At 40.8% G+C, this 21,685-nt stretch overlaps 2 protein-coding genes across 6 annotated transcripts in view; both read right to left on the bottom strand.

The window, feature by feature from the left end:
* The window catches only part of vaspb (vasodilator stimulated phosphoprotein b), a 29,722-nt gene extending 23,625 nt beyond the window's left edge, over positions 1-6,097 (bottom strand). Inside the window, exons 1-2 of one of the 5 annotated variants that reach the window (XM_080460041.1) lie at positions 5,943-6,097; positions 5,524-5,602 (exon numbers count right to left, since the gene is read on the bottom strand). In XM_080460041.1, coding sequence (XP_080316167.1) covers positions 5,524-5,528 — 5 coding nt within the window. In that variant the 5' untranslated portion in view covers positions 5,529-5,602; positions 5,943-6,097. Of the gene's footprint in view, positions 1-5,523; positions 5,772-5,942 lie in introns of those variants that run through there. The other 4 variants (XM_080460039.1, XM_080460043.1, XM_080460040.1 and 1 more) reach the window with 4 other exon arrangements.
* A 9,053-nt stretch (positions 6,098-15,150) lies between these two features.
* Positions 15,151-17,298, bottom strand: snrpd2 (small nuclear ribonucleoprotein D2 polypeptide). The gene is made up of 3 exons (XM_080460500.1): positions 17,179-17,298; positions 16,074-16,253; positions 15,151-15,584 (listed from the first exon to the last, which is right to left on the bottom strand). Coding segments are annotated over exons 1-3 (357 nt in total). The 5' UTR covers positions 17,181-17,298; the 3' UTR covers positions 15,151-15,409.
* Between the last annotated feature and the right edge of the window lie 4,387 nt (positions 17,299-21,685).

Raw genomic sequence — 21,685 nt, 5'->3', positions numbered from 1 at the left:
CCAGAATGATTGAGAATAGTACAAGAAATACGAACCTTCAAATGCAGAATTGAGATATTTCATCGTTAGCTGATGTCTGTGACACAGCCCAGTGACTGATCTCTGCCTGTGACAAATACTTACGGATTACGGAGGAGCTGGCAGCAATGAAAGGAGCCCAACAGGGATTTGTTTGATTTGTTGACCGAGGTGAATTAATGTTTGGAAAGAAACGCGACATACTGGCAGCAATTAAGGCCAATCGTTGTCCAAACCTAAGTGGACTACAAACAAAAGAATAAGGAATCAAATGCTATTTTTATCTAACCATGTCACAAAGACTGTTTTCACCATGACCTGGAAACCAACTAACCTTAACCTACCGCGGTGGATACGGGGTTAGGGCGAGCCAACCCGTCTGTCTATATTGCAGGGTTGGTAGAGATTCAGACACCGATCAGCAGCTGTGTTAACAGCGGATGCAGTAAATGTTGACAGATGTAAAAACATCACTGTTGTGCACTGAAGGCCGTCTAGAAACACTGCTACTCCCAAGTAGCGAGCAGAGCATGTTGAAAAGTCAGCAAGAAATGGTGCTGAACTGGCAACGAACCAGCGAGCTTCTGCCGGGAAGATTTATCTGCAAATTGTAAGGAAAGGGACGGGTCACTTGTGATTCGAACCCAGGTCAGCCGTCAAGTGAGAAAAAAATGACTCTGACTCTTCTTTTTTTTTTTTTTTTAGATTGACTAAAGGGGTCAGCTTCAGTGTGAAAATGGCCAAACAAAGAACTTCTCAAGCATCAGGTCACCTTAACCTTTCCTAATTTCTCAAAAACAAAGAAAATCCCACATCTTGATCACTTCTTAAATTACGTAGGATTTGACTAGAAAGAGTCGATGCGGGAAGCCTAAACACATCTCCCCCCACAGCTCTTGTTCTCAAAACAGGGACCTCACGGAGTAACTCATTAATATGCATGAAACATGGCCAACAAACTAGTTAGGGTAAAGGTTACATTTATAACAAGGAAGCACACAAGACATAAAGTAAGATACACAGAACGCAGAAGCCTGCAGGCACAATGAAAGACGAAAAATATGAGCCACCAGCGAGGATTTGTCACCCAGTAGACAATAGAGGATTTTGTATGTTGAGCAACTCTTGTAGCAAAAGCGTCTAATCCGAGAGGCAGGCCGGCATAATGGCCTATTTATGAGTGGGAGAAGTGGGAGGACCAAGAGGGGTAAATTGTTCCAGGGGAGGGGGGGCAGCAGTGATTGGGTGTTGTGTGAGACAAGGCCAGCAAAGTAGGGCCACTTTTAATAACGGCGAGAGTGAACGGATGAAACGCGCAGGCTTTGCGATCATTTCGACACACCGCCACAGTGACCGTGCAGCGACGCACCGGGGAGCCTTTTGAAGATCGCATCAACATGCAGCCCTTTTATGAGGCATGAAATAAAAACCATTATTCTTAATCCGTTGCAGATAAGGAATCCCACAAGCCCACCTCAATTACCTCAAACTGTTATTACTAAGGGGGTAAACGAGGACATTAGAAAAGTGTTGGGTATAAAAATATATATTTTAAAAGGCTGTTTATGATCACAAGATGGATGTGCAACAGTTTCGATTCATTATGCTTTTGTTTACAGCCGAGGTTTCACATACTCAGCCAGGAGAAAAACCTGACGTTGTATGGGAATTAGGACGGCAAGTCGCAACACGAAAACTGAAAACCCCAACACAACGTCAACCTTCGAAGGACACATGTAAGCGTATTGCAACAGACTTTAAATAACCACCTCCAGCTTGCTGAGACAAGGCGGGTCACGAAGCCGATCATTTTAATAGAGGAAGATGATATGGTAGCAAAACCTTAAAGTTCAGTGTTGGACACGCATTCCTGACTAGAGTCAGTAAAAGCTGCAGTTGAGACACGAAGGAGACTTAGGGGGAGGCTGTTTTCCTGCTTTTAAGACCAATCAATAACGAGCTTGTGAGGGGGTGAAAAAAAAAAAAAAAAAAAAAGGTGGAATCCAGTTCGGCATCACTACGTCTGCTCATGCAAACTGCACTCGGGTTACTTGTTCGTAAGCAAACTGTGTGTTGAAGCATTTGCATTGCACCCGTCTGTGCATAGGATCACATCACGCATGTTTAATTCTTGAAACTGAGGCAGCCACGTTGCGGGTGTGAGACAGGACAGGACTCTCCTACCCAGCCGGTGAATCACAATGACAGACGGGACTCAACCCGCCGAAAATAAAGTGAATCATGATGCAGGCGGAGGCACTTCCTGACGAAACCTGCGATGAGATGACCTGAAATGATGACGCAATGAAAAGAGCCTCTTCATTCTGAGATCACTCAGAATACTGGAACTGACGCGTTTTTATCAGCTCATCTTGACGTCCACGGAGAAGGAGTTTTCCACTGCTTCTTGAATTGTTGCCAGTATTAAGTTTTTTTTTTTTGTTTTTTTTTTAATAGTCCTTGATGCCTAAGTTTTGTTTAATGCCCACCATTCCACAGTGATGTGATCACTTTCGTCATTGTGGGTCTAGTAGGTGCCAGGCCTTTGTGTGCGCAGTTTGCATGTTCTCCTCGGGAGTGTTAGAGAGCGTACCTTGCCCACAAGATCCTGAATTGAATCAAGCGGTATTTAAGATGAGACGTATACGAAAAGGTACCCTGATTTCTATGCCACCCACCACTCCAGTTTAAACTTCTACTTTTATTTAGTTGGACTGAAGTTTCATCCATCTATGTTCTCGAGTAGTTTGTTCAACTCAGGATCACGGGATGTTGAAACAAATCACAGCGCACTACGGGTCAATCAACTTCACTTATAAAGCACATTTTACTGCTTCTGCAGGTCTTTCACAAATCCCATCACATTCACTCATTCATGCACCCACCAACGGTAACAGTCATGCAAGCTGCTAAACTTGGGAGTCCCGAGTCTGGTCAAAATACTTTGGCACATGGACCATAGCTGCCTGCACCCAGCCTGAGCAGGCCAAAAGGGAAACACATGAGTACAGACAACCAGACACACAGAGGAGATTTTGCACTGTGAGAAAACCACCGGGCAGAGAAAGAAAACCACACATGCAAACTCTGCAAGCAACAACTGCCCCCCCCCGCCCCATCCTTACTCGAACCCGGAAGAGTTGTGCAATGAAGCCAGACTGAAATGTCCCCTCTCAAATACCAGCAAGATATCAAGAATAGGGTGAAATCATTTTAAATAGTTGAAGTGTGAGCTTGATAAGGCTGTACAGGTGGACAAGTCACAGGGCAGCGTCTGAGCGCCACATGTAAACAACACATGGCTTCATTGGCACATTGTTTTTCTGTTTAATGTGTTAAAAGCTGCTGAAACATAAAACCTCATTTCAGGTATTGAATAAAACTGAGACCAGAGAACGTTGACTTCAGAACAAGAAGAGTTGAAATGCAAGCGTTTGAAAACTATAAACTTTTTAAATTGTAGGAGTCATTTCCATATTGCTTGCTGTAAAGGTGTGGATCTAGTCTAATCTTTATATAAAATATGGAGGGTTGTACAAACCTTTCTAAAATCTTAACCAAAGCCTTGATTTACTCAGAGTAAATACACAGCTTTACTCCCAGTACTGTGCTGAGAAGGCGGCAACTACAAGTAATGCTGCTTGAGCGGAAAAGCGGGATGTTTGTACAGACCGCAAAAGTAAAAATGCATCTTCAAGTTAGGACGCCTCACTGAAACCTCTTTTTTTTTTTTCTTTCTTCTTCTTTTCATCTGGGTCAGTTGGTGAACTCTTGACCAACTGACTGCACTTCTGTGTCAACATTTACATTCCACAGGGACAAATGACAATGAACGTGAGTGGAGCTGCATACCAGCCATTACCTATTATCCAAGGTGACATGAACTGTGTGGGCCACAACGGAGGGCCAGTCGGAGCAACATTCATTCAGAGCAAGGACTACAATCTCTCAACAAGATGCAACCCTCGAAGCAAAACCATTTGCTTCAGAAAGGGAAGCGTGAAAATGTAGTTTCCACCCAGAATTTGTGGTGCGAGAAGGTTCTTTTTAAGCTAACGGGGTCGAGCTGCTGCTGTTGTGGTTTCTGGCCGGAGAACTATTTCATGTGCTGCTAAGTAATTCAATAATTAAGCAGTTTGCTTATCTCGGGGAAACAATTTTATGATGTGCCATCGTGGCAGGACAGTGTGTCGTCATGGCGATGCGTGTCTGTTTGTCCACACAGAGTTTACGGGCTTATCCAGGAGAAAAAACAGATGCCACCTCGTCCGCTAATTCTATAGTTTCCACTGCTTCATATGTGAAGTATGCTACCACAGTAATCTTTGGCGATTATTGCATTAACTTAATTAATGGCCTCATTGGTGGTGGTGGTAGTAGTGGGGGGGGGGGGGGGGGTAATGCATTACTGTGGCAGGATTTGAAGCGGCTCAAGCACCTCCTGTTCCTGCTGTAATCAAAAGTTACCAGGCAGAAAATATGCCCAAAAACAAATACAAGCGCCGGACCAACCCATGTGCCTGAGCTGAGGTAGATTGTTGGAGAAAGGGCAGAGCAATAGATTTGAGATAAAGAACAAGTCACTCAGGTTATCGCCCTGTTTACGCCTCACAGTCCAAAATCACACACACACCTGCTGACTGAAATCAATGCTGAATTGTGTTTAAATGTTAAAAGGGAAGCAGGGAAAAGTTAGCTTGAAGAAGTCCCAGCATGATGAGTGTGTAATTGCCAGCTTGCACAGGCTGAGACAAGACCAGGAATTCATGGACACAACCTTCTTTCCACATAAGCAATGTTGCTGCTAGTACAAACTCCTGCACTCCCAGAGGGAGCGGAGTTGTACAAGAGGAGCATGTTTACTGTGGTTTTGTGTGTCATGATATAAACTACACATGCATCTGGAGCACTGTGCAGCTGAAGGAGACCCATTGAAAAGCCCCGAATCCACCGTGCTGGAGTGCCTTTGAGCAACAAATTGAATCCTTTTTCATGCTCCATAAATCAACCTGCTCCCTTGACCTTAGTTATGAATACGCTGTTGTTCCGGTATGAGGTGTTTTTTTTTTTTTAGTTTTGGATAGCATTGTTTCTCATTGCTTGAATTTAGAAACACACACACAAAATGATCGTGACCTAGTGTAGCCAGAGGAAGTCTAATTAACCCGCCAACTATTAATAATTACAATCAAAAGTATGTTGTTGTCATCTGACCTGCTCAACTACCTTAACTCGTGGATATTTCTTAAAGAGGAACATACTGGAGCTGATAAAAAAAAATAAAAAAATCTGCACGCTCCCTGAAACACAAAACAGGCTCTAACAGGGAAAAAAATGAAACAGGTTGTAGTTTTTTTCGGAATGAGAGGCTCGATCGGAACATAAAGATCCGCTTTAAACAGCCAGGCTGAGTCCGGAGAGGCGTTCACGGACTCCTTTGTGGAAAGTAGCAGCCGAAACCCGAAACACAATGAAGATGAAGGGATTTGAGTCGCTTTTACCCACCTCATTGTTCGGCCAGAGTGCAGCTCCTCTCCTCTGCTCCCAGGCAACTTCGGCTGACTTCAGGGGGGGAAAAGCCCGGCTTCAAAAGTCAAACAAGTGGAATTTTAGAAAAAAAGAAAAAAAAAATGAAAGAAAAAAAAGAAAGAAAAAAAAATGAATCACAACGCGAAAAGGTGCATCTACACCCGCAGACGGGGTAGCCACAAGCGGGATAAAGAAGCACACCTCGACGATTTCCTGGTTGTGTGAAGCGGGAGGGGAGCAGGAGGAGGAGGAGGAGAGGGAGGAGGAAGAGGAGGAGAAGGAGGAAGGGGGTAGATACAGTAGTGGAGCGAGCTTGTCAACTCCAATCACTATCCCGGCTGAGAGACGCTGAAGCCGGGGGGTAAAAAAAGAAGAAGAAGAAGAAGCGCGACTACCGAAAGCAGAACTTCTCCCGTCGGAGTTCCCGGCCGGTGTTCCGCTGTGCTTTGTGGAGACCCTGAGAGTGTCTCCGGGCTTTCTGTCGCACCCTCGGCCGCTCGGTGGGACGGTGAGAATTCACCGGAGTGTGGCCCAACCCGCCGGCTTCAAAGGAGGCTACAATCCCGTGCTGCGTTCAGGAGCAGCTCGGACATTTCGATTCTGTGATTCGACCTTAAAGCCACTCATCACAGCTCATGAAGTTCTATTTATCATTTTTATATCAATACAAATGCTGTCTCCTGAATTATAATAGACACGTTTAAAATTATTGTTTTACTTTCCTTTTCTTCTTTTCAGCCACTGCAGCCATTCGGTTTCTTGTCACTTCTTGAAATTTCAGCTTCTTTTGCTTGTTTTACCAATTTGCCCCAATGGTTCAAGCTATTTTAATCTTCTTTTTTTGCCTTCTTAAAGTTCTCGTCAGCTATTTTAAGTATTGTACTTGTTTCTGTGTTTTATAGCTCTATCAGCTATATTCACTATTTCAGTTATTTCAACCCTTTTGTCTACATTTTGTGGCTTTTGACCCTTTCTATTGGTCATTTTAGCCATTCCAGATGTTTTACTTTTTTAACCAGTGGCAGTTTCAATAATTATTAGCTGTTTTATATTTTTAAGACAATACTCTGGGGTCTAGGAGTCCTATAAAAATAGTGTTATCTGCAAATAAAACAAAAATAAGGTTAAAAAAAGAACCATGGGGCGGCAACTGCAGATGGAAACGAGCTATGGCTAAAATCTGGTGCGAAGCATCCTTTCTTCAAGATTAATGTTTTTGCACATAAAAAATGTGGCTCCAAGGCTCCAGGTTACCAAACCCTGCCTTATTGTCCCTTTTTAGTCAAAAACTGTTTGACAACACAGGGTTTTAATGCACATGTTTTGGTTTGTTGCTTTCATAAAAGTGATGAATAGAAGAGAATAAATTTAACATACATAGAAATAAGAATAAACAATACACATATATTTGGAATTACAGAGCCACAACAATCAAGTGGACCTATTTTACTTCCAACCATAAAACCAACTAGTCTCAGTCATCCTGTGCAGGATACACCCTGGACAGGACGCCAGTCCATCACGGTCAGCACACAGAGACGGATAACAACCACACACATTCACTAGGGCCAATTTAGGGTCACCAATTAACCTCATATGCATGATTTTTGAACTATGGGAAGAGTACTACACTTGGAAACACACAGACACACACACACACACACACACACACACACACACACACACACACAGGGAGGCATGCTTTGAATGTCTCTCCCATCTGTAGCTCATCTGATTACAACGAGGGGCTCAATAATGAGCTTTTTTTTAGAAGCTTAATGATGAAATTGTCATTAGATAGGGGTGTGGTGAGGAAGAAAGATGTCTAAAGCCTGCAGGATGCTGGCTTTCAAGGATGACAGTCCGAGACCCCATTTCTTCACTTCAAAACAATATATCAGAATATGGCTTCAAGAGAATAAAGCCATGGTACCACCATGTCTTCTAAAGCTGGTGGTGGTGCCATGGAGCAGAACAGTAGGTCCTTCATTTAAATTTATTCTTTTTATTTATTTTTTTGCCACAATTTGCTCTGAAGAACAGCTGTGGATCACCTCACCTATTTCTGGTTAAAGCCAGCTTCTTTGAAAATTGTGCCTGAACATATCTAGCCCTTTATGACCACAATGAGCCTATCTTCCAATATTTACACAGCAAAACCATGTCACAATCGTGAAAAACTGTGTGCTCACGACACTGACTTCACACTACCAGATGATCTCAAGTCACTAATCTTCAATGTGATAAAGCACCTTTTGCGTGTGGAGGAAATGGAGATTGGGATCAGAGACGAACGGCTGACGAGTTGAACTGTGTGAGGTAATCTTGGTAATACTGAGTTTAATCTCTGGGTAATGTTTCCTGAATCTCATTGAATGAAGCCAGTTCTGAAGCCGAAATTCTAATGAAGTATATCAAAGGTTGTGGTGAGTGCAAACTAGAGTTTTTGAGATAACAGGAGAATAGGAGTGTGCACAGCCATAGAGTAAAGTGACTATCAATGACTAAAACTAAATATAAAATAACCCATAACAGACACAAATGTCCATATAGAGGTACAAGAAACCATCAGAACGTGAAATGGCTACGAGGACACACTGAATGCTCACAACAAGAAAATATGAACAATAAACAACACAAAATGACATAAAACGACCACAATTGCAACAGAAAAGATAGTTTCAGCGTCACAAGAAGAGCCTAGTTTAATACAAAATGCCACTGCCATTTAAAGTTTTTCCCACCGCATTGTTTAAAAAGCTATTTTGAAATAGTCTGAAAAGCAGAATAGTTCGGTATGGAGCGCAAACAGGAGATACGGTTAATGATGTTGGTGGTTGAATTTCCGACAACATATGAACGCAGCATTTTATCCAACTCGGGCTCAGCCAATCCTTCCACTTTTTCCTGCTGGCTGTCTGGGTAACTTCAGGTTACTGCTGACAAATGTGGCTTTTATAGTTATTCCATAGATAGACTATCTGTGCTTCATAATAAAAAAGGTTTGTGGTATGAGGGGGGGGAAAAAACCCTAACTGCTTTGATTTAAAAGATAGACTCCATGGAATGTTTTTGTGAGGGTTATATTAGGTGAAAGAGTAATACCCAACAATGAATGGAAAAAGATGGCGTGAGGCCTCACATAGCCCAGTTTTCAGCAGTTTTCTTCCTGACAAGGACCGAAGTCGACTGGAAGATGCGAAGGGAAACCATAACGTCTGCATGGCATGTGAAAGCACCTATTGTGTCTGTAGTCTCAGTGCCCCAAGACATGCTGAGTGCTCTGAGCAACTGCTGGTCCTGTGTTTTATTTTTATTTTTAGCCACGTCTCCCCCTTTAAACCCTGCTGCTGTGTGTTAAAGCTCTAACGGTTGAGTTAAACTCAACTTTTCTTGTAGAGGTTTGAAAATATTAACATGAGCTCCAATGTGAGCTTTTGCCTCAAAATGTCTGTGACTCAGGGCTCAGGCTCCAAACATTGGTAATGTTCCCAGAAAGTAGTCTGTAAAGAATTACAAACAGTCGCACAGTAATTTTAGGGTTCTTCTGTGCTCCTCCCATTTACCACAGCTTTATTTCCATGGATTTTATGTCAGTTGGCCAACAGTGTCCACAGCTGACAGGCTGACAGAAGAGCTGCCGGACAACGGCAAAGAGATCTCCTTGAAACTTGAAGCAGAGTTACAGTGGTCGCTGCTGGGAGTTGGGAATCTTCAGGACATGTAAGAAGGCGATAAGATGCTGATGAGACACTGGGATGTGAGGTTTTAACCAAGTAGTTTAACTGTACTCCACTAATACAAATCTCTCTGGCTCTAAGAGACCATTATATAAACAGACTGCACTTCTGTTCCATCTTACATCAGAGAGTTCAGGGCCTGTTAAAGCATAAAGTCCTCAGGCAGCGTCTGAGAGCCTCTGAGTCCACTCTTGGTTGAACAGCAGACAAATAAAAGGGAATTACTCAACTGATCTTCAGCTCAGGAAACAAATGCCAGTCTGCATACTGATGTTGGCTAGAGTCCGGGAGTAAGTGTCACAGTATGAAGAAACCGTCGTCAATGACCCAGTGTTTGGTAGCATCTTTAAGAAAACACTGCAGTCATTAAAACGGTTTGTTCAGGCATTTTAAACTCCCTCCCTCTTCTTTCCATCAGGGAAGGAATGTGACTGGAGGAGGCTGAGATCAGTCAATGGGACCAAGACGCAACTGTTCATTAAGAGGTCTGGGCTGCAGGCCAGCTAAGCAAACGGCAGCAGATGGATTTTAGAGAGTCCACATGACTTGACCTGAAATGCAGGCCCTGAACTCAAAGCAAGACAAGCTGGAGTTATTATGCAATGACAGTTGATGACACTTCTCAAGTTAATGCACTGAAAGAAATTAATGTCCCTAAAGTCCGAATCCGCATTGCACAGAGCACTTTTAGGGTGAACAGAAAGTTACTCCTCTGTCTTATTCCTCATGTGGAAATTGACTGGCTGCAGGTATCTGTTGGGATTTGGACCTCCATACACACAACAGAAGCCAAGTGGAAGAGTGTCCAAGGGGAGCGGAGCTGATCCTAGATGATGATTTTTGAAGGAAGCTTGAACACCCTAAACAGGTCACCAGTCTTTCACAAGGGAAACACAGACTCACATTCACCTACAAGCAATTTCAGGGTCACCAATAAACATCTGATATATGTTTGTGAGAGTAAGGCAGAGTACCTAGATAAAATGAATATGCGTAAAGAGAACATGCAATCTCCACACAAAAAAGAAGCTTAAAAAAACGGAATTTCTTAATGAAAAGCTGGGGTAACCACTTCACCACTGATATGATGATTGGAAACACATTTTTAGTGCAATAATATAGAAAAACGTAGACAGAGTTTTTGTTGCATAAAATTCGATATATCAGTGTGGGTACCATCAGATTAAGTTTTTCGACCTGAAATGACTTGTTCAAAACAAGACAAAGGCTCTGCTGAAAGTGTCATTACTTTTGTAATCCACTAGATGGCGACACGACCTTAATATTATAGGAACAGTTAATACGGTCTTGAAAAAAATCTCTTGTCAGGGCCACACTGCTGTACTGTCAGGTGCTTTATGTTCTGATGTTCAACAGTCGGTTTAAAATCCACTTCGTGGTAATTGGTGGAAGATAAAAATTGATCGTAATATAGAATGTATTACTGTTATCACTTACTAATGTGGGGCGTCAGTGCACAGAAAATCTGGGGTGCAGATGTTCAAGCAAGACTACACTTCTACAGTTGCTTACTCCTCTATTTAATAGATTTAGTCAGATGTTCACCACAAATTTAATTAAAACCAAATCACCAATTCAAATCGATATAAAAATGTCTTTAAAAATGAACAAATTCAGACACCAATTTGTTGCAAATTATTTCTACTAATGTATGTATACCTAATGATAATTCAGGTTTCATTTATCAAAACAATGCATAACAATAAATACTACTGCTGGTAGTCAGTGCCCTCGCTTTATGTTTCAAATCTGTGTTTCTTTCTGTAAAAGAAGTTCAATAAACCAATAGTCCATTGTAAATAATAGGAATTATGTAAATATCATAGCAAATGCTATGGAGTACTCCTGTTTTAAAGAAATATAATTCCACTATAATGCTAATATTCAAAGTAGGGCCTGAGGTCACCTATTTTTGTTGATAAAACAATGTCATCCCATAAGAGCAATTCACCACAGTTAGAGATAACAACAAAAAGATTGCCGTTCTGCGCTGGTAGCAGATTCAGCTGACAACCAGCTCCCTGACAATAAAGTATCAGTTGATATTATCGGCATGTGCCCTGAAGCTGTTTCAATCCATCTACACATCAATCTTCTTTACTGCGTACATGGTGTTGTGGTGACAACACAGAGAGCAAAGAAGTCCAGTAAACTATGAAAGACAGGGTATAACGTTCTGAAAATCACAACACACAGCATGTATGATGGTGTGTTTCAGTCACTTCTGTTCATTTACACCACTAAGGTCTATAAACATAGCTTCTTGTTACTGTTGGTTTGTTGCCTACTGGCTGGTGTGTTTCAAAAGTGACTTTAATTCACATTCTCAGGGCTGAGACTGAGAAGCCGTATTACCTGAAAACATATCAAAGACATGATGCCAGAATTATCTGAACTGTCGTGTCAGATTGAAAGCATAATGCAGTAACAATATAAGAATGGAGGGTTTAAGTTACATAAAACATCAACAACAACAGTGTTAGCTTTTCATGTGTGTCACACACACGCACGCGCACACGCACACACACACACACACACACACACACACACACACACACACACACACACACACACACACACACACACACACACAAGCACTTTGGAAACACTAATCCACTTTATAAATACATCTCTCAAGTGAAGGACAGAAACCACAATCCCAAGGACATAAAAACATGTATTTTATGTTAAGATGTCAACGGGTTTAAATATAAAAAATACCTCTTTTGATACATAAAATTAAAAAATGTAATTGTTCTGCAGTCTTATTGCCAATACAAATGTATTCTGTTTATTCTGATTGTAATGATTTTACCATTTAATCATTAGATTCAATCATTAGACAACAGCAATAATATTAATAATAGTAGTTTATAAGTAGTAATAAAAGTTTTGTTAAACCCCTGCAAGACTATTACATTCTTATTTGGACAGGCGTTCGAATAAACAATACATTTTACTTATTTTATTACATAATTTATTCTATTCTATTTTTATGCTGTTTTTAAAACTTTTATGATGCATTTCTTTCATTAATATATTTGTTATGCCTTTGTAAAGCACTGTGCATTTCCCTGTGTTTGAATGATGCTTTATGAACAAATTTGGCTTGCCTTGTATATATATAACATATATATATATATATATATATATATATATATACACAATATTTGTTGTAATAATGTCTTATTATGTAGTTGTTTTTGTGCAGTACATTTCCTCCCGCAGCTTGTTTGTCAACAGGTCAGTTGAAATGTACATGGCAGATACACCTGATCCTGTTGTTTTGGCTGCTCCATGTGTCCTGCCACTGTCACTTAAAGGGCGCTGAGTGGAGGCAGTGTTTGTGTTTACTGAGCGGAGAGCTCCTCCATCACCTCCCCACCCCCCACCCCACCCCTCTCCTCCACACCTGGCCCGGCGGCTCTGACACCCGCACCGCGGCTCTGCGGTTCCCGGAGCCCGGTCGATGCGCTGCAGGGTGTCGCGTTGCGCGCAGGCTTGAGTATCTATGCATGGCCGATCGCTATCATAATCACACTTCCCCCCTCTTATCGCTTACCTACTGAATAAAACATCTGCCTTCCTGCTCGTGGATCGCTCACCCGGCCCTCCTCCACCAAATCTGGAGGGAGAGAGGCTTCTTGGGGTGTCTTTGGGATGAGTGAGTAACATGAGAAAAGTGTCCGATGATACCCGACAAATGAGGTCCCTAAAGTTGTTTTTATCTCAGGCATCTCCAAATAGAGCCACCAGCTCTGTGACAGGCTGCGGTCCCGGGATGCTGCAGCTGACTTTCACTGTTGGGAGAAGAAGTCACCTGATGCAGAAGAAGCTCGGGCACAGATGAGAAAAGTACTTGGAATTGTGCACTCAATCACAACTGTTGTTGCATTATGCCTAATTTAAAGACAAGTCTTCTAAAAAAAAAAAAAAAAAAGGAACACTGAGATTATAGGCTACTCAACAGCCGAATAAAATGACCAGGCCTGGATATGGTGGATGGTACTGTCTGTGTGTCAAAGGTTAAGAACAACACTGATGTTTATAAGTTAAACTATGTGAAAAACATCCTGTCTGCCACGACGCTGGACGACGGATCGATGGCTGAGCTTGACCAATTCACTATCTGGAGGTTCAACAGTGATTGTGGATAACCTGGAGCTTGGATGGGTCTCTTACCTGTCATCATGTGATCAGCCTTAATTTACAGATGAGGATGGAAGGAGGGGATTTTATCATTTAGTTTTCAAGAGATTTTGTAAAAAAACAGTATGTTACTCCGCGGAACGAGTGAACACATGATTCATCACGGGGCCTCATGGTGACCCAATGCAGCAGCTGGATATCCCTGGGCTGCCGATGCAACGACTTGTCTGGTTTCCCAGCCCGGAGTGATACGATCTCCTCAAACTGTTCCTGAAAGTTGAGATTAGCCTCGAGCCGAGCAATAGGCATTAGTCAGGGAGGTCATAAAAGGCTGACTGCATTTTGAATCCAGCGTTCAGACCGACTTTCCCGGTGGCTCCGTTCACCTGCTGAACCCAACAGGCTTCACCTGAGAGCTGTAAATCAGGGACGACTGGCTGCCCACGCACAGATGCTACGCAGGTGATGGCCTCATGGGCATGGCGGTGTTAATGGGAAGAGTGTTAGGGAGAATACAACACAACAGATGTCAGGATGTTAGAACATACAGACTAAAGACAAATGTATATCAGCTGGTTATTATATATATATATATGTAAAATGCTTATTATTGAGAAGACCCCTGATTTGCATCAAAACCAGCTTCTTGGAAAGCTTTCAACAAGATTTTGGAGACTGTGGTATTTTTTATGTTCATCCATTCTATAGAGCATTTATAATGTTAGGTACTGGTTTAGGATGATTCGTCCCAGCAATGAATATCCATTTCAGTTCATCTTAAATGTGCTTGATTAGTTTAGGAGTGTCACGTTTCTACAAAGAAAAGTCGTTAAAACAGGTCTCTAAGTTGGGAGCATAACATTGTCTTGGCATGTGCTTGAGTTTATACACCTATGTTGTGGGGTCTGATTAAATCACCTCAGTTCACAATTAAATAAGTTTGTTCATATAGTGTAGTGTAGACTATCGTAGTATAGACTTCTTTGTAGTGATGAAGCAGTCGAAAGAGCAAAAACAAATCGTCCATTTAAGGTCTCACATAAAATATATCTGAATGTAAACACTGATACGGGAATCAATGGCATTCAATTTAAAAAAAACAAAACTATAAAACACAGCGACAAGTATTTTATCTACTCACATTCGACCACTAAATGCGAGAGCACTACAGAGCCGAAGTTAGATGCCAACTGCTGGAGAGAAGTAAGGCGACACGAGCCGTCGAGCTATTAGGACAATTAACAAAGTGGTCAGGAGGGGCTGAGCGGCAGAGAGGAGCGGCCTGAAATGGAGAGACGAGGGTGTGAAGTGACAGTCAGCACATCTGGTCTCATCAATAATGCAGCGCGCCTTTAAACGGCAGTTTGTCGCTTATTGAGCGCTGCCGACTGAAATCAAGCCCGACACCCAAGACGCCGTCAGGGGAGTGACAGGAGGAGGAAGAGGAAGGCGAGATAACTCTAGAAAACTCATCTTGTACGGAGTGAGTGAGCGACAAACTTAACATTTTCTGTCGAGAACAAATTTGGATGCCGTCGATCATTTTAAATACAGAGGGCAGTGCGTTCATTTTGACACCGTCAGTCAAAATAAGACCACAAATAAACTCTGCAACACAATATATATATATATATACACTACACTGTTCAGTCGTTATCAAAGAGGGAGCAAAAAAAACGTCCCAACACCTGAGTCTGTTCATTACTTTTATTATTAAAATGAAAAAAAAAAAGACAAGACTTGTGTAGACAAAGCAGAACCTGGCAGTGTTTGTGCCAAACTGACTGTCGAAAGAGTACAAACATGTGCTGACTACATCTGTCAACAGTGAATGCACAAAACAAAGAAAACAACAAAAGAAATATAACAAGTATGGACTATACTCCAAGTCTTTAAAAACAACAAAACAAAACAAAAAGACTGTGAGTGGTTCAGCAAGCCACCTCCAGAGTTCACTTTCCTGTAATCAGAGGATTTCTCAACACGACGATGACCGAGTCTCCCCTGAGGAACATTTTGGAAATGTAGCGATCCTTATTCACGGGCTTGGACTTCTTCTTTCCTTTCCCGCTTTTAGGAACTTCTGTCCACATCTCCTTCACATTCTCCAAAACCATGTTGCAGTGCCTGAGAAGAGGGTCAGGATACAACACGTTCAAATTGGATGAGGTAACATTAAAAAAAAGAAAAGAAAAAAAACAAACCTGAATTTTTATTTTTTTATTTAAGTCATCTATTGATTTTACAACTTATATAATTATTAAAAGGAAATATATAAAGTAGAAAATCTATGAGGTTAAATTCAGTTTCGATTAATTACAGAAAATGAAAATTACAGAAAATCTAGCAGCAATTTCTTTTAGATTAATATCAACTAGCAATTCAGGACAAATGCTGAATAGAAGTCTTAAGTCAGATGAAATAAAATCCATTCAAACAGCATCGAAATGATTGAAGACTTCTATTCATTATCAATAATTAGAAAAAAGACCAAAAAAAACCATCAACATACAAACACAATGTATAAAAAATGAATCTAAACCGAGACATGTTGAGATTAAGTGGCACTAAACAACATGAAATATGATCTAATCAGCAGTGAAGCAGTGTTTGTACCTGTCAAAAGCCTTGACTCTTCCCAGCAGCTTCTTATTGTTGCGACAGTTTATGAGGACCTGAGTGTTGTTCTTCACCGACTGGGTGAGCACTGACAGAGGGCCGGTGTTGAACTCCTCCTCCTCTCGTTTCTGCAGCTCTTCGGGAGTCATCTCCGACTTTGGCTTCGTTAACAAACTCCTGAAGACAAAACGACAATAACAGTCAAACTTCTCAAGTCGAGACTGATGGTGTGATGGCATTAGGACAATACAGTGTCTAGTTTTGATGGAAAAATTACTATATTCCCTTCAGTTATGGTCTTTAATGATCTGTAGAAGAATTACCAGAGGCCTTCCATCTTGTATTTGCTTCATACTGCAAAATCACCTTCTAATCTACTTCAAACATTGTTCAGAGTAAAATTAATACATGGAAAACTTGGCTTTATCCACCATCTTTTAAAGTTTTGATCACAAAAAGTGTTAAGGACACTAGTTCTTTTTGCTTAAAGTATAAGATATCAATTTATTATAAGACCTTATGATAATACACATGTTGAGCAAAATATAACAGGTTTTTCTGTGTTACCACTGTTTCAATAAACACCGTTGCTACTTGATGTATCACTTATTAGTGGGAAAAAAAAATTTTCATCAACGGGCTGCGATTTGATTTAATCCTTAAAACATCGCCGTATTTAATGAATCGGTAAAATAAACGATTATAATGCAGCTGGTAAACCATGGTGGTTTGAGCCAGACCAGTAGAAACAAGCTGCTAACAAGCAAGAAAACACACGCTGACTTGCTACTGACGTTTTAGCCTTAAGCAAACTAGCAATTTAGCTAGTTGAACACTTTAGGATTAAGTTTTAAAATAATTTACGTTTACATCACCGCATGCATAAAACTACACGTAGTTAGTATCCGTAACAATTAAGTAGTTGACTAATACACAGGCAATAACACACAATGCAGCGCGGTACAAAGGACTGATCAACGGAAGCTAACTGAGGCTAACCACGTTAGCATTGCAACTATGAGCCGCTGAGGTTCGCAGTTCCTACTCTACGAATGAATGCTGCCTTCCTTCACAACGTTGGTCGATCATTACGGATTCTTACATGTTTTTCCGATTTTTGAAAGCGGTTTCTTCAGGTCACGTTTCTCTGCTTTCCACCGGCGCCTTCGTATTCGGAACGATCCTGTGACTGCGAGCGTGTTCGATTCACTTCCGGGTCAACTTCTCCGCGCTTGTTACTATGACTACCGGGTTACCGCAGGATGTGGAAAGCATAGAAACGTTGACGTTAAATTGAAGTTATTTTTTTAATCATTAAATCATGTGTGTGTGTGTGTGTGTCACTAATAATTGTCTTATATTTTTTTGGTGACACTTTCTGAGTTTTTAATCTTGATTGAACACACACTGTTTGTGTTTCCAAGATGAAAAAAATAATAATAGTCCCATCTCTCAGTAAAATATAAGCAGATTAAGAGATAAATTACAAAGCATGATCCTGTAATCAGACACTAGGGCAGGAATGAATGACAGAAATCATAAGATTTTGTGTTATTAATTCCTTAATGTTTGTAAATTAGGTACATTTCTCACTGTAAATGATACCAGCATCTTTTGTGCTATTATTTAGAATATTGGGAGTATGTTTTGTACCATAATGATGGACATATACTAACATTTATTCTCTGACTTTCATTAACTTATAGTTGCGTGAAGTTACTAAATAAGGTCACTCTCCTCTCCCTATAAAGGCATAATGCAAATAAAACACAACTTAAAAAAACAAGACATGATATAGTCAGATAGGGCATCTGTTGTAGTAAGGTGGTGGTGAGCAGATTTCTGAAATGCTTTTCATCTTGAATGAAGAGTGGCTGTGTTAGGGTACACAATTTGGTGAGCAGTTGGTCAGTGCGCGTTATTATTATCTGGTGATTTCTTTCATAATTACAATGACCTGTCAAAAGGGGTCATGGGAATCATGTTGGTTTTACCTTCAGGTTGCACAGTAAAGTGGTTAACATTCACACGAAGAACATCATGCTGTGTTTTCATGTTCTCCATACATTAGTTTTCTCTGAGTTTTTACTTATAATCCAAAAGCTGTCAGACTAAATCTCCTGTGGGTGTGAACATGTGTGTCTGTCTTGAGATGACTGGTGAGCTGTCCAGACAGTACCCTCCCTTTTCAGCTCCAGCCCCCGATGATAAATCAATGTAAAAGATGGATGAATTGATGGGTTTCGCAGGGTTTATTATTGCTTTTCCTGAGTATAAAATTCAGCAAATAGACAGATGAGTGTTTCTCTAAATCAGTCTAAAATAATTGCAGTAACAACACAGAGAAAGCTGTTGCAGCTCAGTTAAGTCTTTGTTTAACTCTTTAACACAAGAAACAGGTGAAAGGATGTGCATGTTAGATAAAGTGTGTGTGTGTGTTATACTACACTGTCTACAGCGTTGAGAAGCTTAGGGATTGGCTTTCTGACAAGAGACAGCCAGACGCCTTCGGGTGTACAACCCACCCACCTTATTTCAAAGGGTGGCGCAACCACCTGTAGAAACCACTTGCTGCAGATAAAGGCAGCCTGTGTGCTGCTGAGTGAGGTGAGTGTGTGGGATTGATTTCCAGATCAACACAAGGCGCACCTACCCTGGCCAGAAAGACTCACCTATTAAACTGCAGAGTAAAGTGAGCTCAGGATCCCCCGCAGGTGGGGGGACAACAGTTTTCTGAAAACACTCTGCAACTGCCCAATTAAAGGAGTAAAGATTAAATCAACACACACTGAGTCAAAACACTGAGGAAGATATTGGTGTATAATCTTGAAACCATTACACTAAAGCTTTTCAATGCAAATCCCTCTTATTGTGAATATTATTTTATTCAAAATGCTTTTTGCAACTGAAATGAAAAATATTGTCACTATACAATGATAAATGAATATCTAATTACAAGTGAAATCCAACACATTTAACTTTATTGAAATTTTCTCTGACACAAAAGCTACTATTTTAATGAGGTTCAAACACTCTACACTAAAAAAAGAATCAACTACAAAGTTGTTTAAATTTGAATATTAGAAATGTTTATATGAACATATAGAGTTTCTCGTTGTTTAAACGTTCATTCTAATTAATTCTACATTAACACAACTGAATTCAGACTGACTACATCAAGTGCTGCAGATCTAATGAGGAAGAAATATTTCAATACCACAGCTCAGGTATTTTTGTACTTAGGCAGATGCAGCAAATTCAAATCAAGTATGAACCAGATGTTACCTGCATGCTCGACTGAATCCTCTGCCATCCCTACTAATAAACGACTAATAATCAGGTAAGTAATGACTCCTGACCCGTATCTAATGTATGTAGTTGGTTGAATATATAACATCATTTACCAAAACCTATTTGACATGTTTTACAATCGATTATGCTTTCCTACGCTTTTTTCCGCCGTCCCACAAAGACAAAGTTGACCCACATGCTCCTGCTCTGGAGATCAAGAACCAACTCCTTCATCTTCTTGTTCTCCTCCGACAGTCCTACCCGTGGTAACGTGACTTCACCGTGTCTCGCAGGCTCTGGTTTTCCATCGCCAGCTCCAGTACCTGTTGCTGGCCGAACTCAAGCAAGTCCCGCAGAGCCTGGAACTCACGGTGGAACACCTCCACCAGGGCGAACCGGGCCTCGAAGCGGGACAGTTTGGTGTTAATAGGGGTCAGGATGTCCTCAAACTGCTTGATGGCGATGAAGAAGCCGCAGGTGGAGAGAACTTGGGGCGGCTTCTCTTGCAAGAGCAGGAATGCAGAGTTTTGGACACGATGAATCGGTAGTAACACTTATCCACGTAGAAGAATCCTACTTTATTTACATTTTTTCACTGACTTGACCAATCGATAGACAGCCACACAGCACATTGCTCGTGGGGATGACTTGGAGGAAACCAACGGACACATAGGGAGAACATGCAACCTCCACACAGAAAGTTCTACAATAATATTTTAAAACTTTCTAATCATGAAGGTTTCGCATGAACTCAAACGGAGATGTTTCCTGCTGGAAAACTGAACAACACCCTTCTCAGACGGGTCATTATTGTCCAGATTAAATGCTCTGGCATTCAGATTTTAGCCTGCGGCCCTTAGGGCTGGGCACATGGCAGTGCAAAAAACTGTTTTACACTGAGAAAATTAAACCTGAAATGATATTTCATATCGGATACTTAAATTCACAGTCACAATTTTCAGTGAACATGTCAATACAACAAAGTAAACACTCCCGACTTTGAAATAAGTTTCAGATGACGAATAAGCAAAACTAAACAAACTGGTTTAGATAGCACAACAAGTAAACTAGCGCTGCCAAAACTAAAAACTGGAATGTAAAAACATGACACAGCACACTTAAACACCGACTTCTCTCTCCAGACCAAAGTACTCTAACAGGGTGGATCTTCATGTTTCCATGTCTGCATTACTCACCGACTGGAAACCTTCTCAGCTCAAACTTTGGACCAAAAGCTAAACTAGGTTGAGCTGCCGACATATCCTGTCTGATTTATTATTATTATTGTTTGTTTTTTTTGTAAAAGCTAGTGAAAATATGTTCACAAATCATCTTGCAGACAATTTTTTTTTGGGAGTGATTGGTCTCATGATTCCAAAGTACCATTATTTCTAGATTTTGAATGACACTTTATTTAATTGTTTGGTTGGTCTTGTACAATATAACTAAACACTTACATTTTATGGTAGTATTTCCATTTTATGTTTTTCCTCTCCTCATAATCTATCAAAATAAGAGGAGAAATATTGTACTTTCTTCACTATTGTATTTCTTTGACAATTTGGGTATTTTAACATTGGACGTCTGGCACAAAATATAATGGAAAAAGCTATGAGAAACAACAATTCAATGTTGTGTTTGTTTTACTGTGAACATTGTATGATTAGCATCACATTTCAGTTATGTGGCACTAAACAGTGATTCTTCCTTTTGAACATCTCATATAGCTCCATTTCAGTGAATGTTGGAATAATATAACATCTTGCAAAAAAATAAAGTAAAAGCAACAAGTTGCAGAATACATCATTATATGTTTTGTTGGACACTGGTGCAATCAGGCTGAGAGAATGGGGGGGTCTAATAATTCGTGAAATAGAGAATCATATTGGTCATTTTCACACTTGAAAAACTTCAAAGTTTATTTAAGAGGAGACAAGATCCATTTCTAAATATTTCAACAGGTGCCCGGAAAAAAAGGGTTGATCAATGTCAATCAAGAGTGGAAACCAGTCTTTAATACCTCAGCATGTCCATCTTGTAACTTTCCAGCAGATGAACATCACCAAAACTCAGCACCTCAGTGGAGCCACATGTTATCAGCCTGATTTATAGCCCCGTGAGCAGAGCTGTCAAAAATGTGCATATTTAACAGCAAACAGTATCTCGTTACTCCTGCCCCAGGGAATAAAACTCACACCATGAACCTGTTGCTTCACAGCTCTTATCCTCCTGCTCTCTGTGCTGCCTCCATTACTCTTGGCAGCAAATGAAAATATTATCATCTTCCTATCTGTCTTAGACAGTCAGTTTGCCAACAG

The sequence above is a fragment of the Lipophrys pholis genome (genome assembly GCF_963383615.2).
Source record: "Lipophrys pholis genome assembly, chromosome: 3".
NCBI lineage: Eukaryota > Metazoa > Chordata > Actinopteri > Blenniiformes > Blenniidae > Lipophrys > Lipophrys pholis.
The sequence above is the reverse complement of the archived record's forward strand: the minus strand, read 5'-3'. Positions and strand labels throughout refer to the sequence as shown.

Bases quoted from the DNA above. Each gene is read 5' to 3' on its own strand.
- snrpd2 (XM_080460500.1), bottom strand. The intron at 15,585-16,073 runs GTACAAACACTG...CCCTCTTCTCAG, and splicing joins AGAGTCAAGGCTTTTGACAG to GCACTGCAACATGGTTTTGG.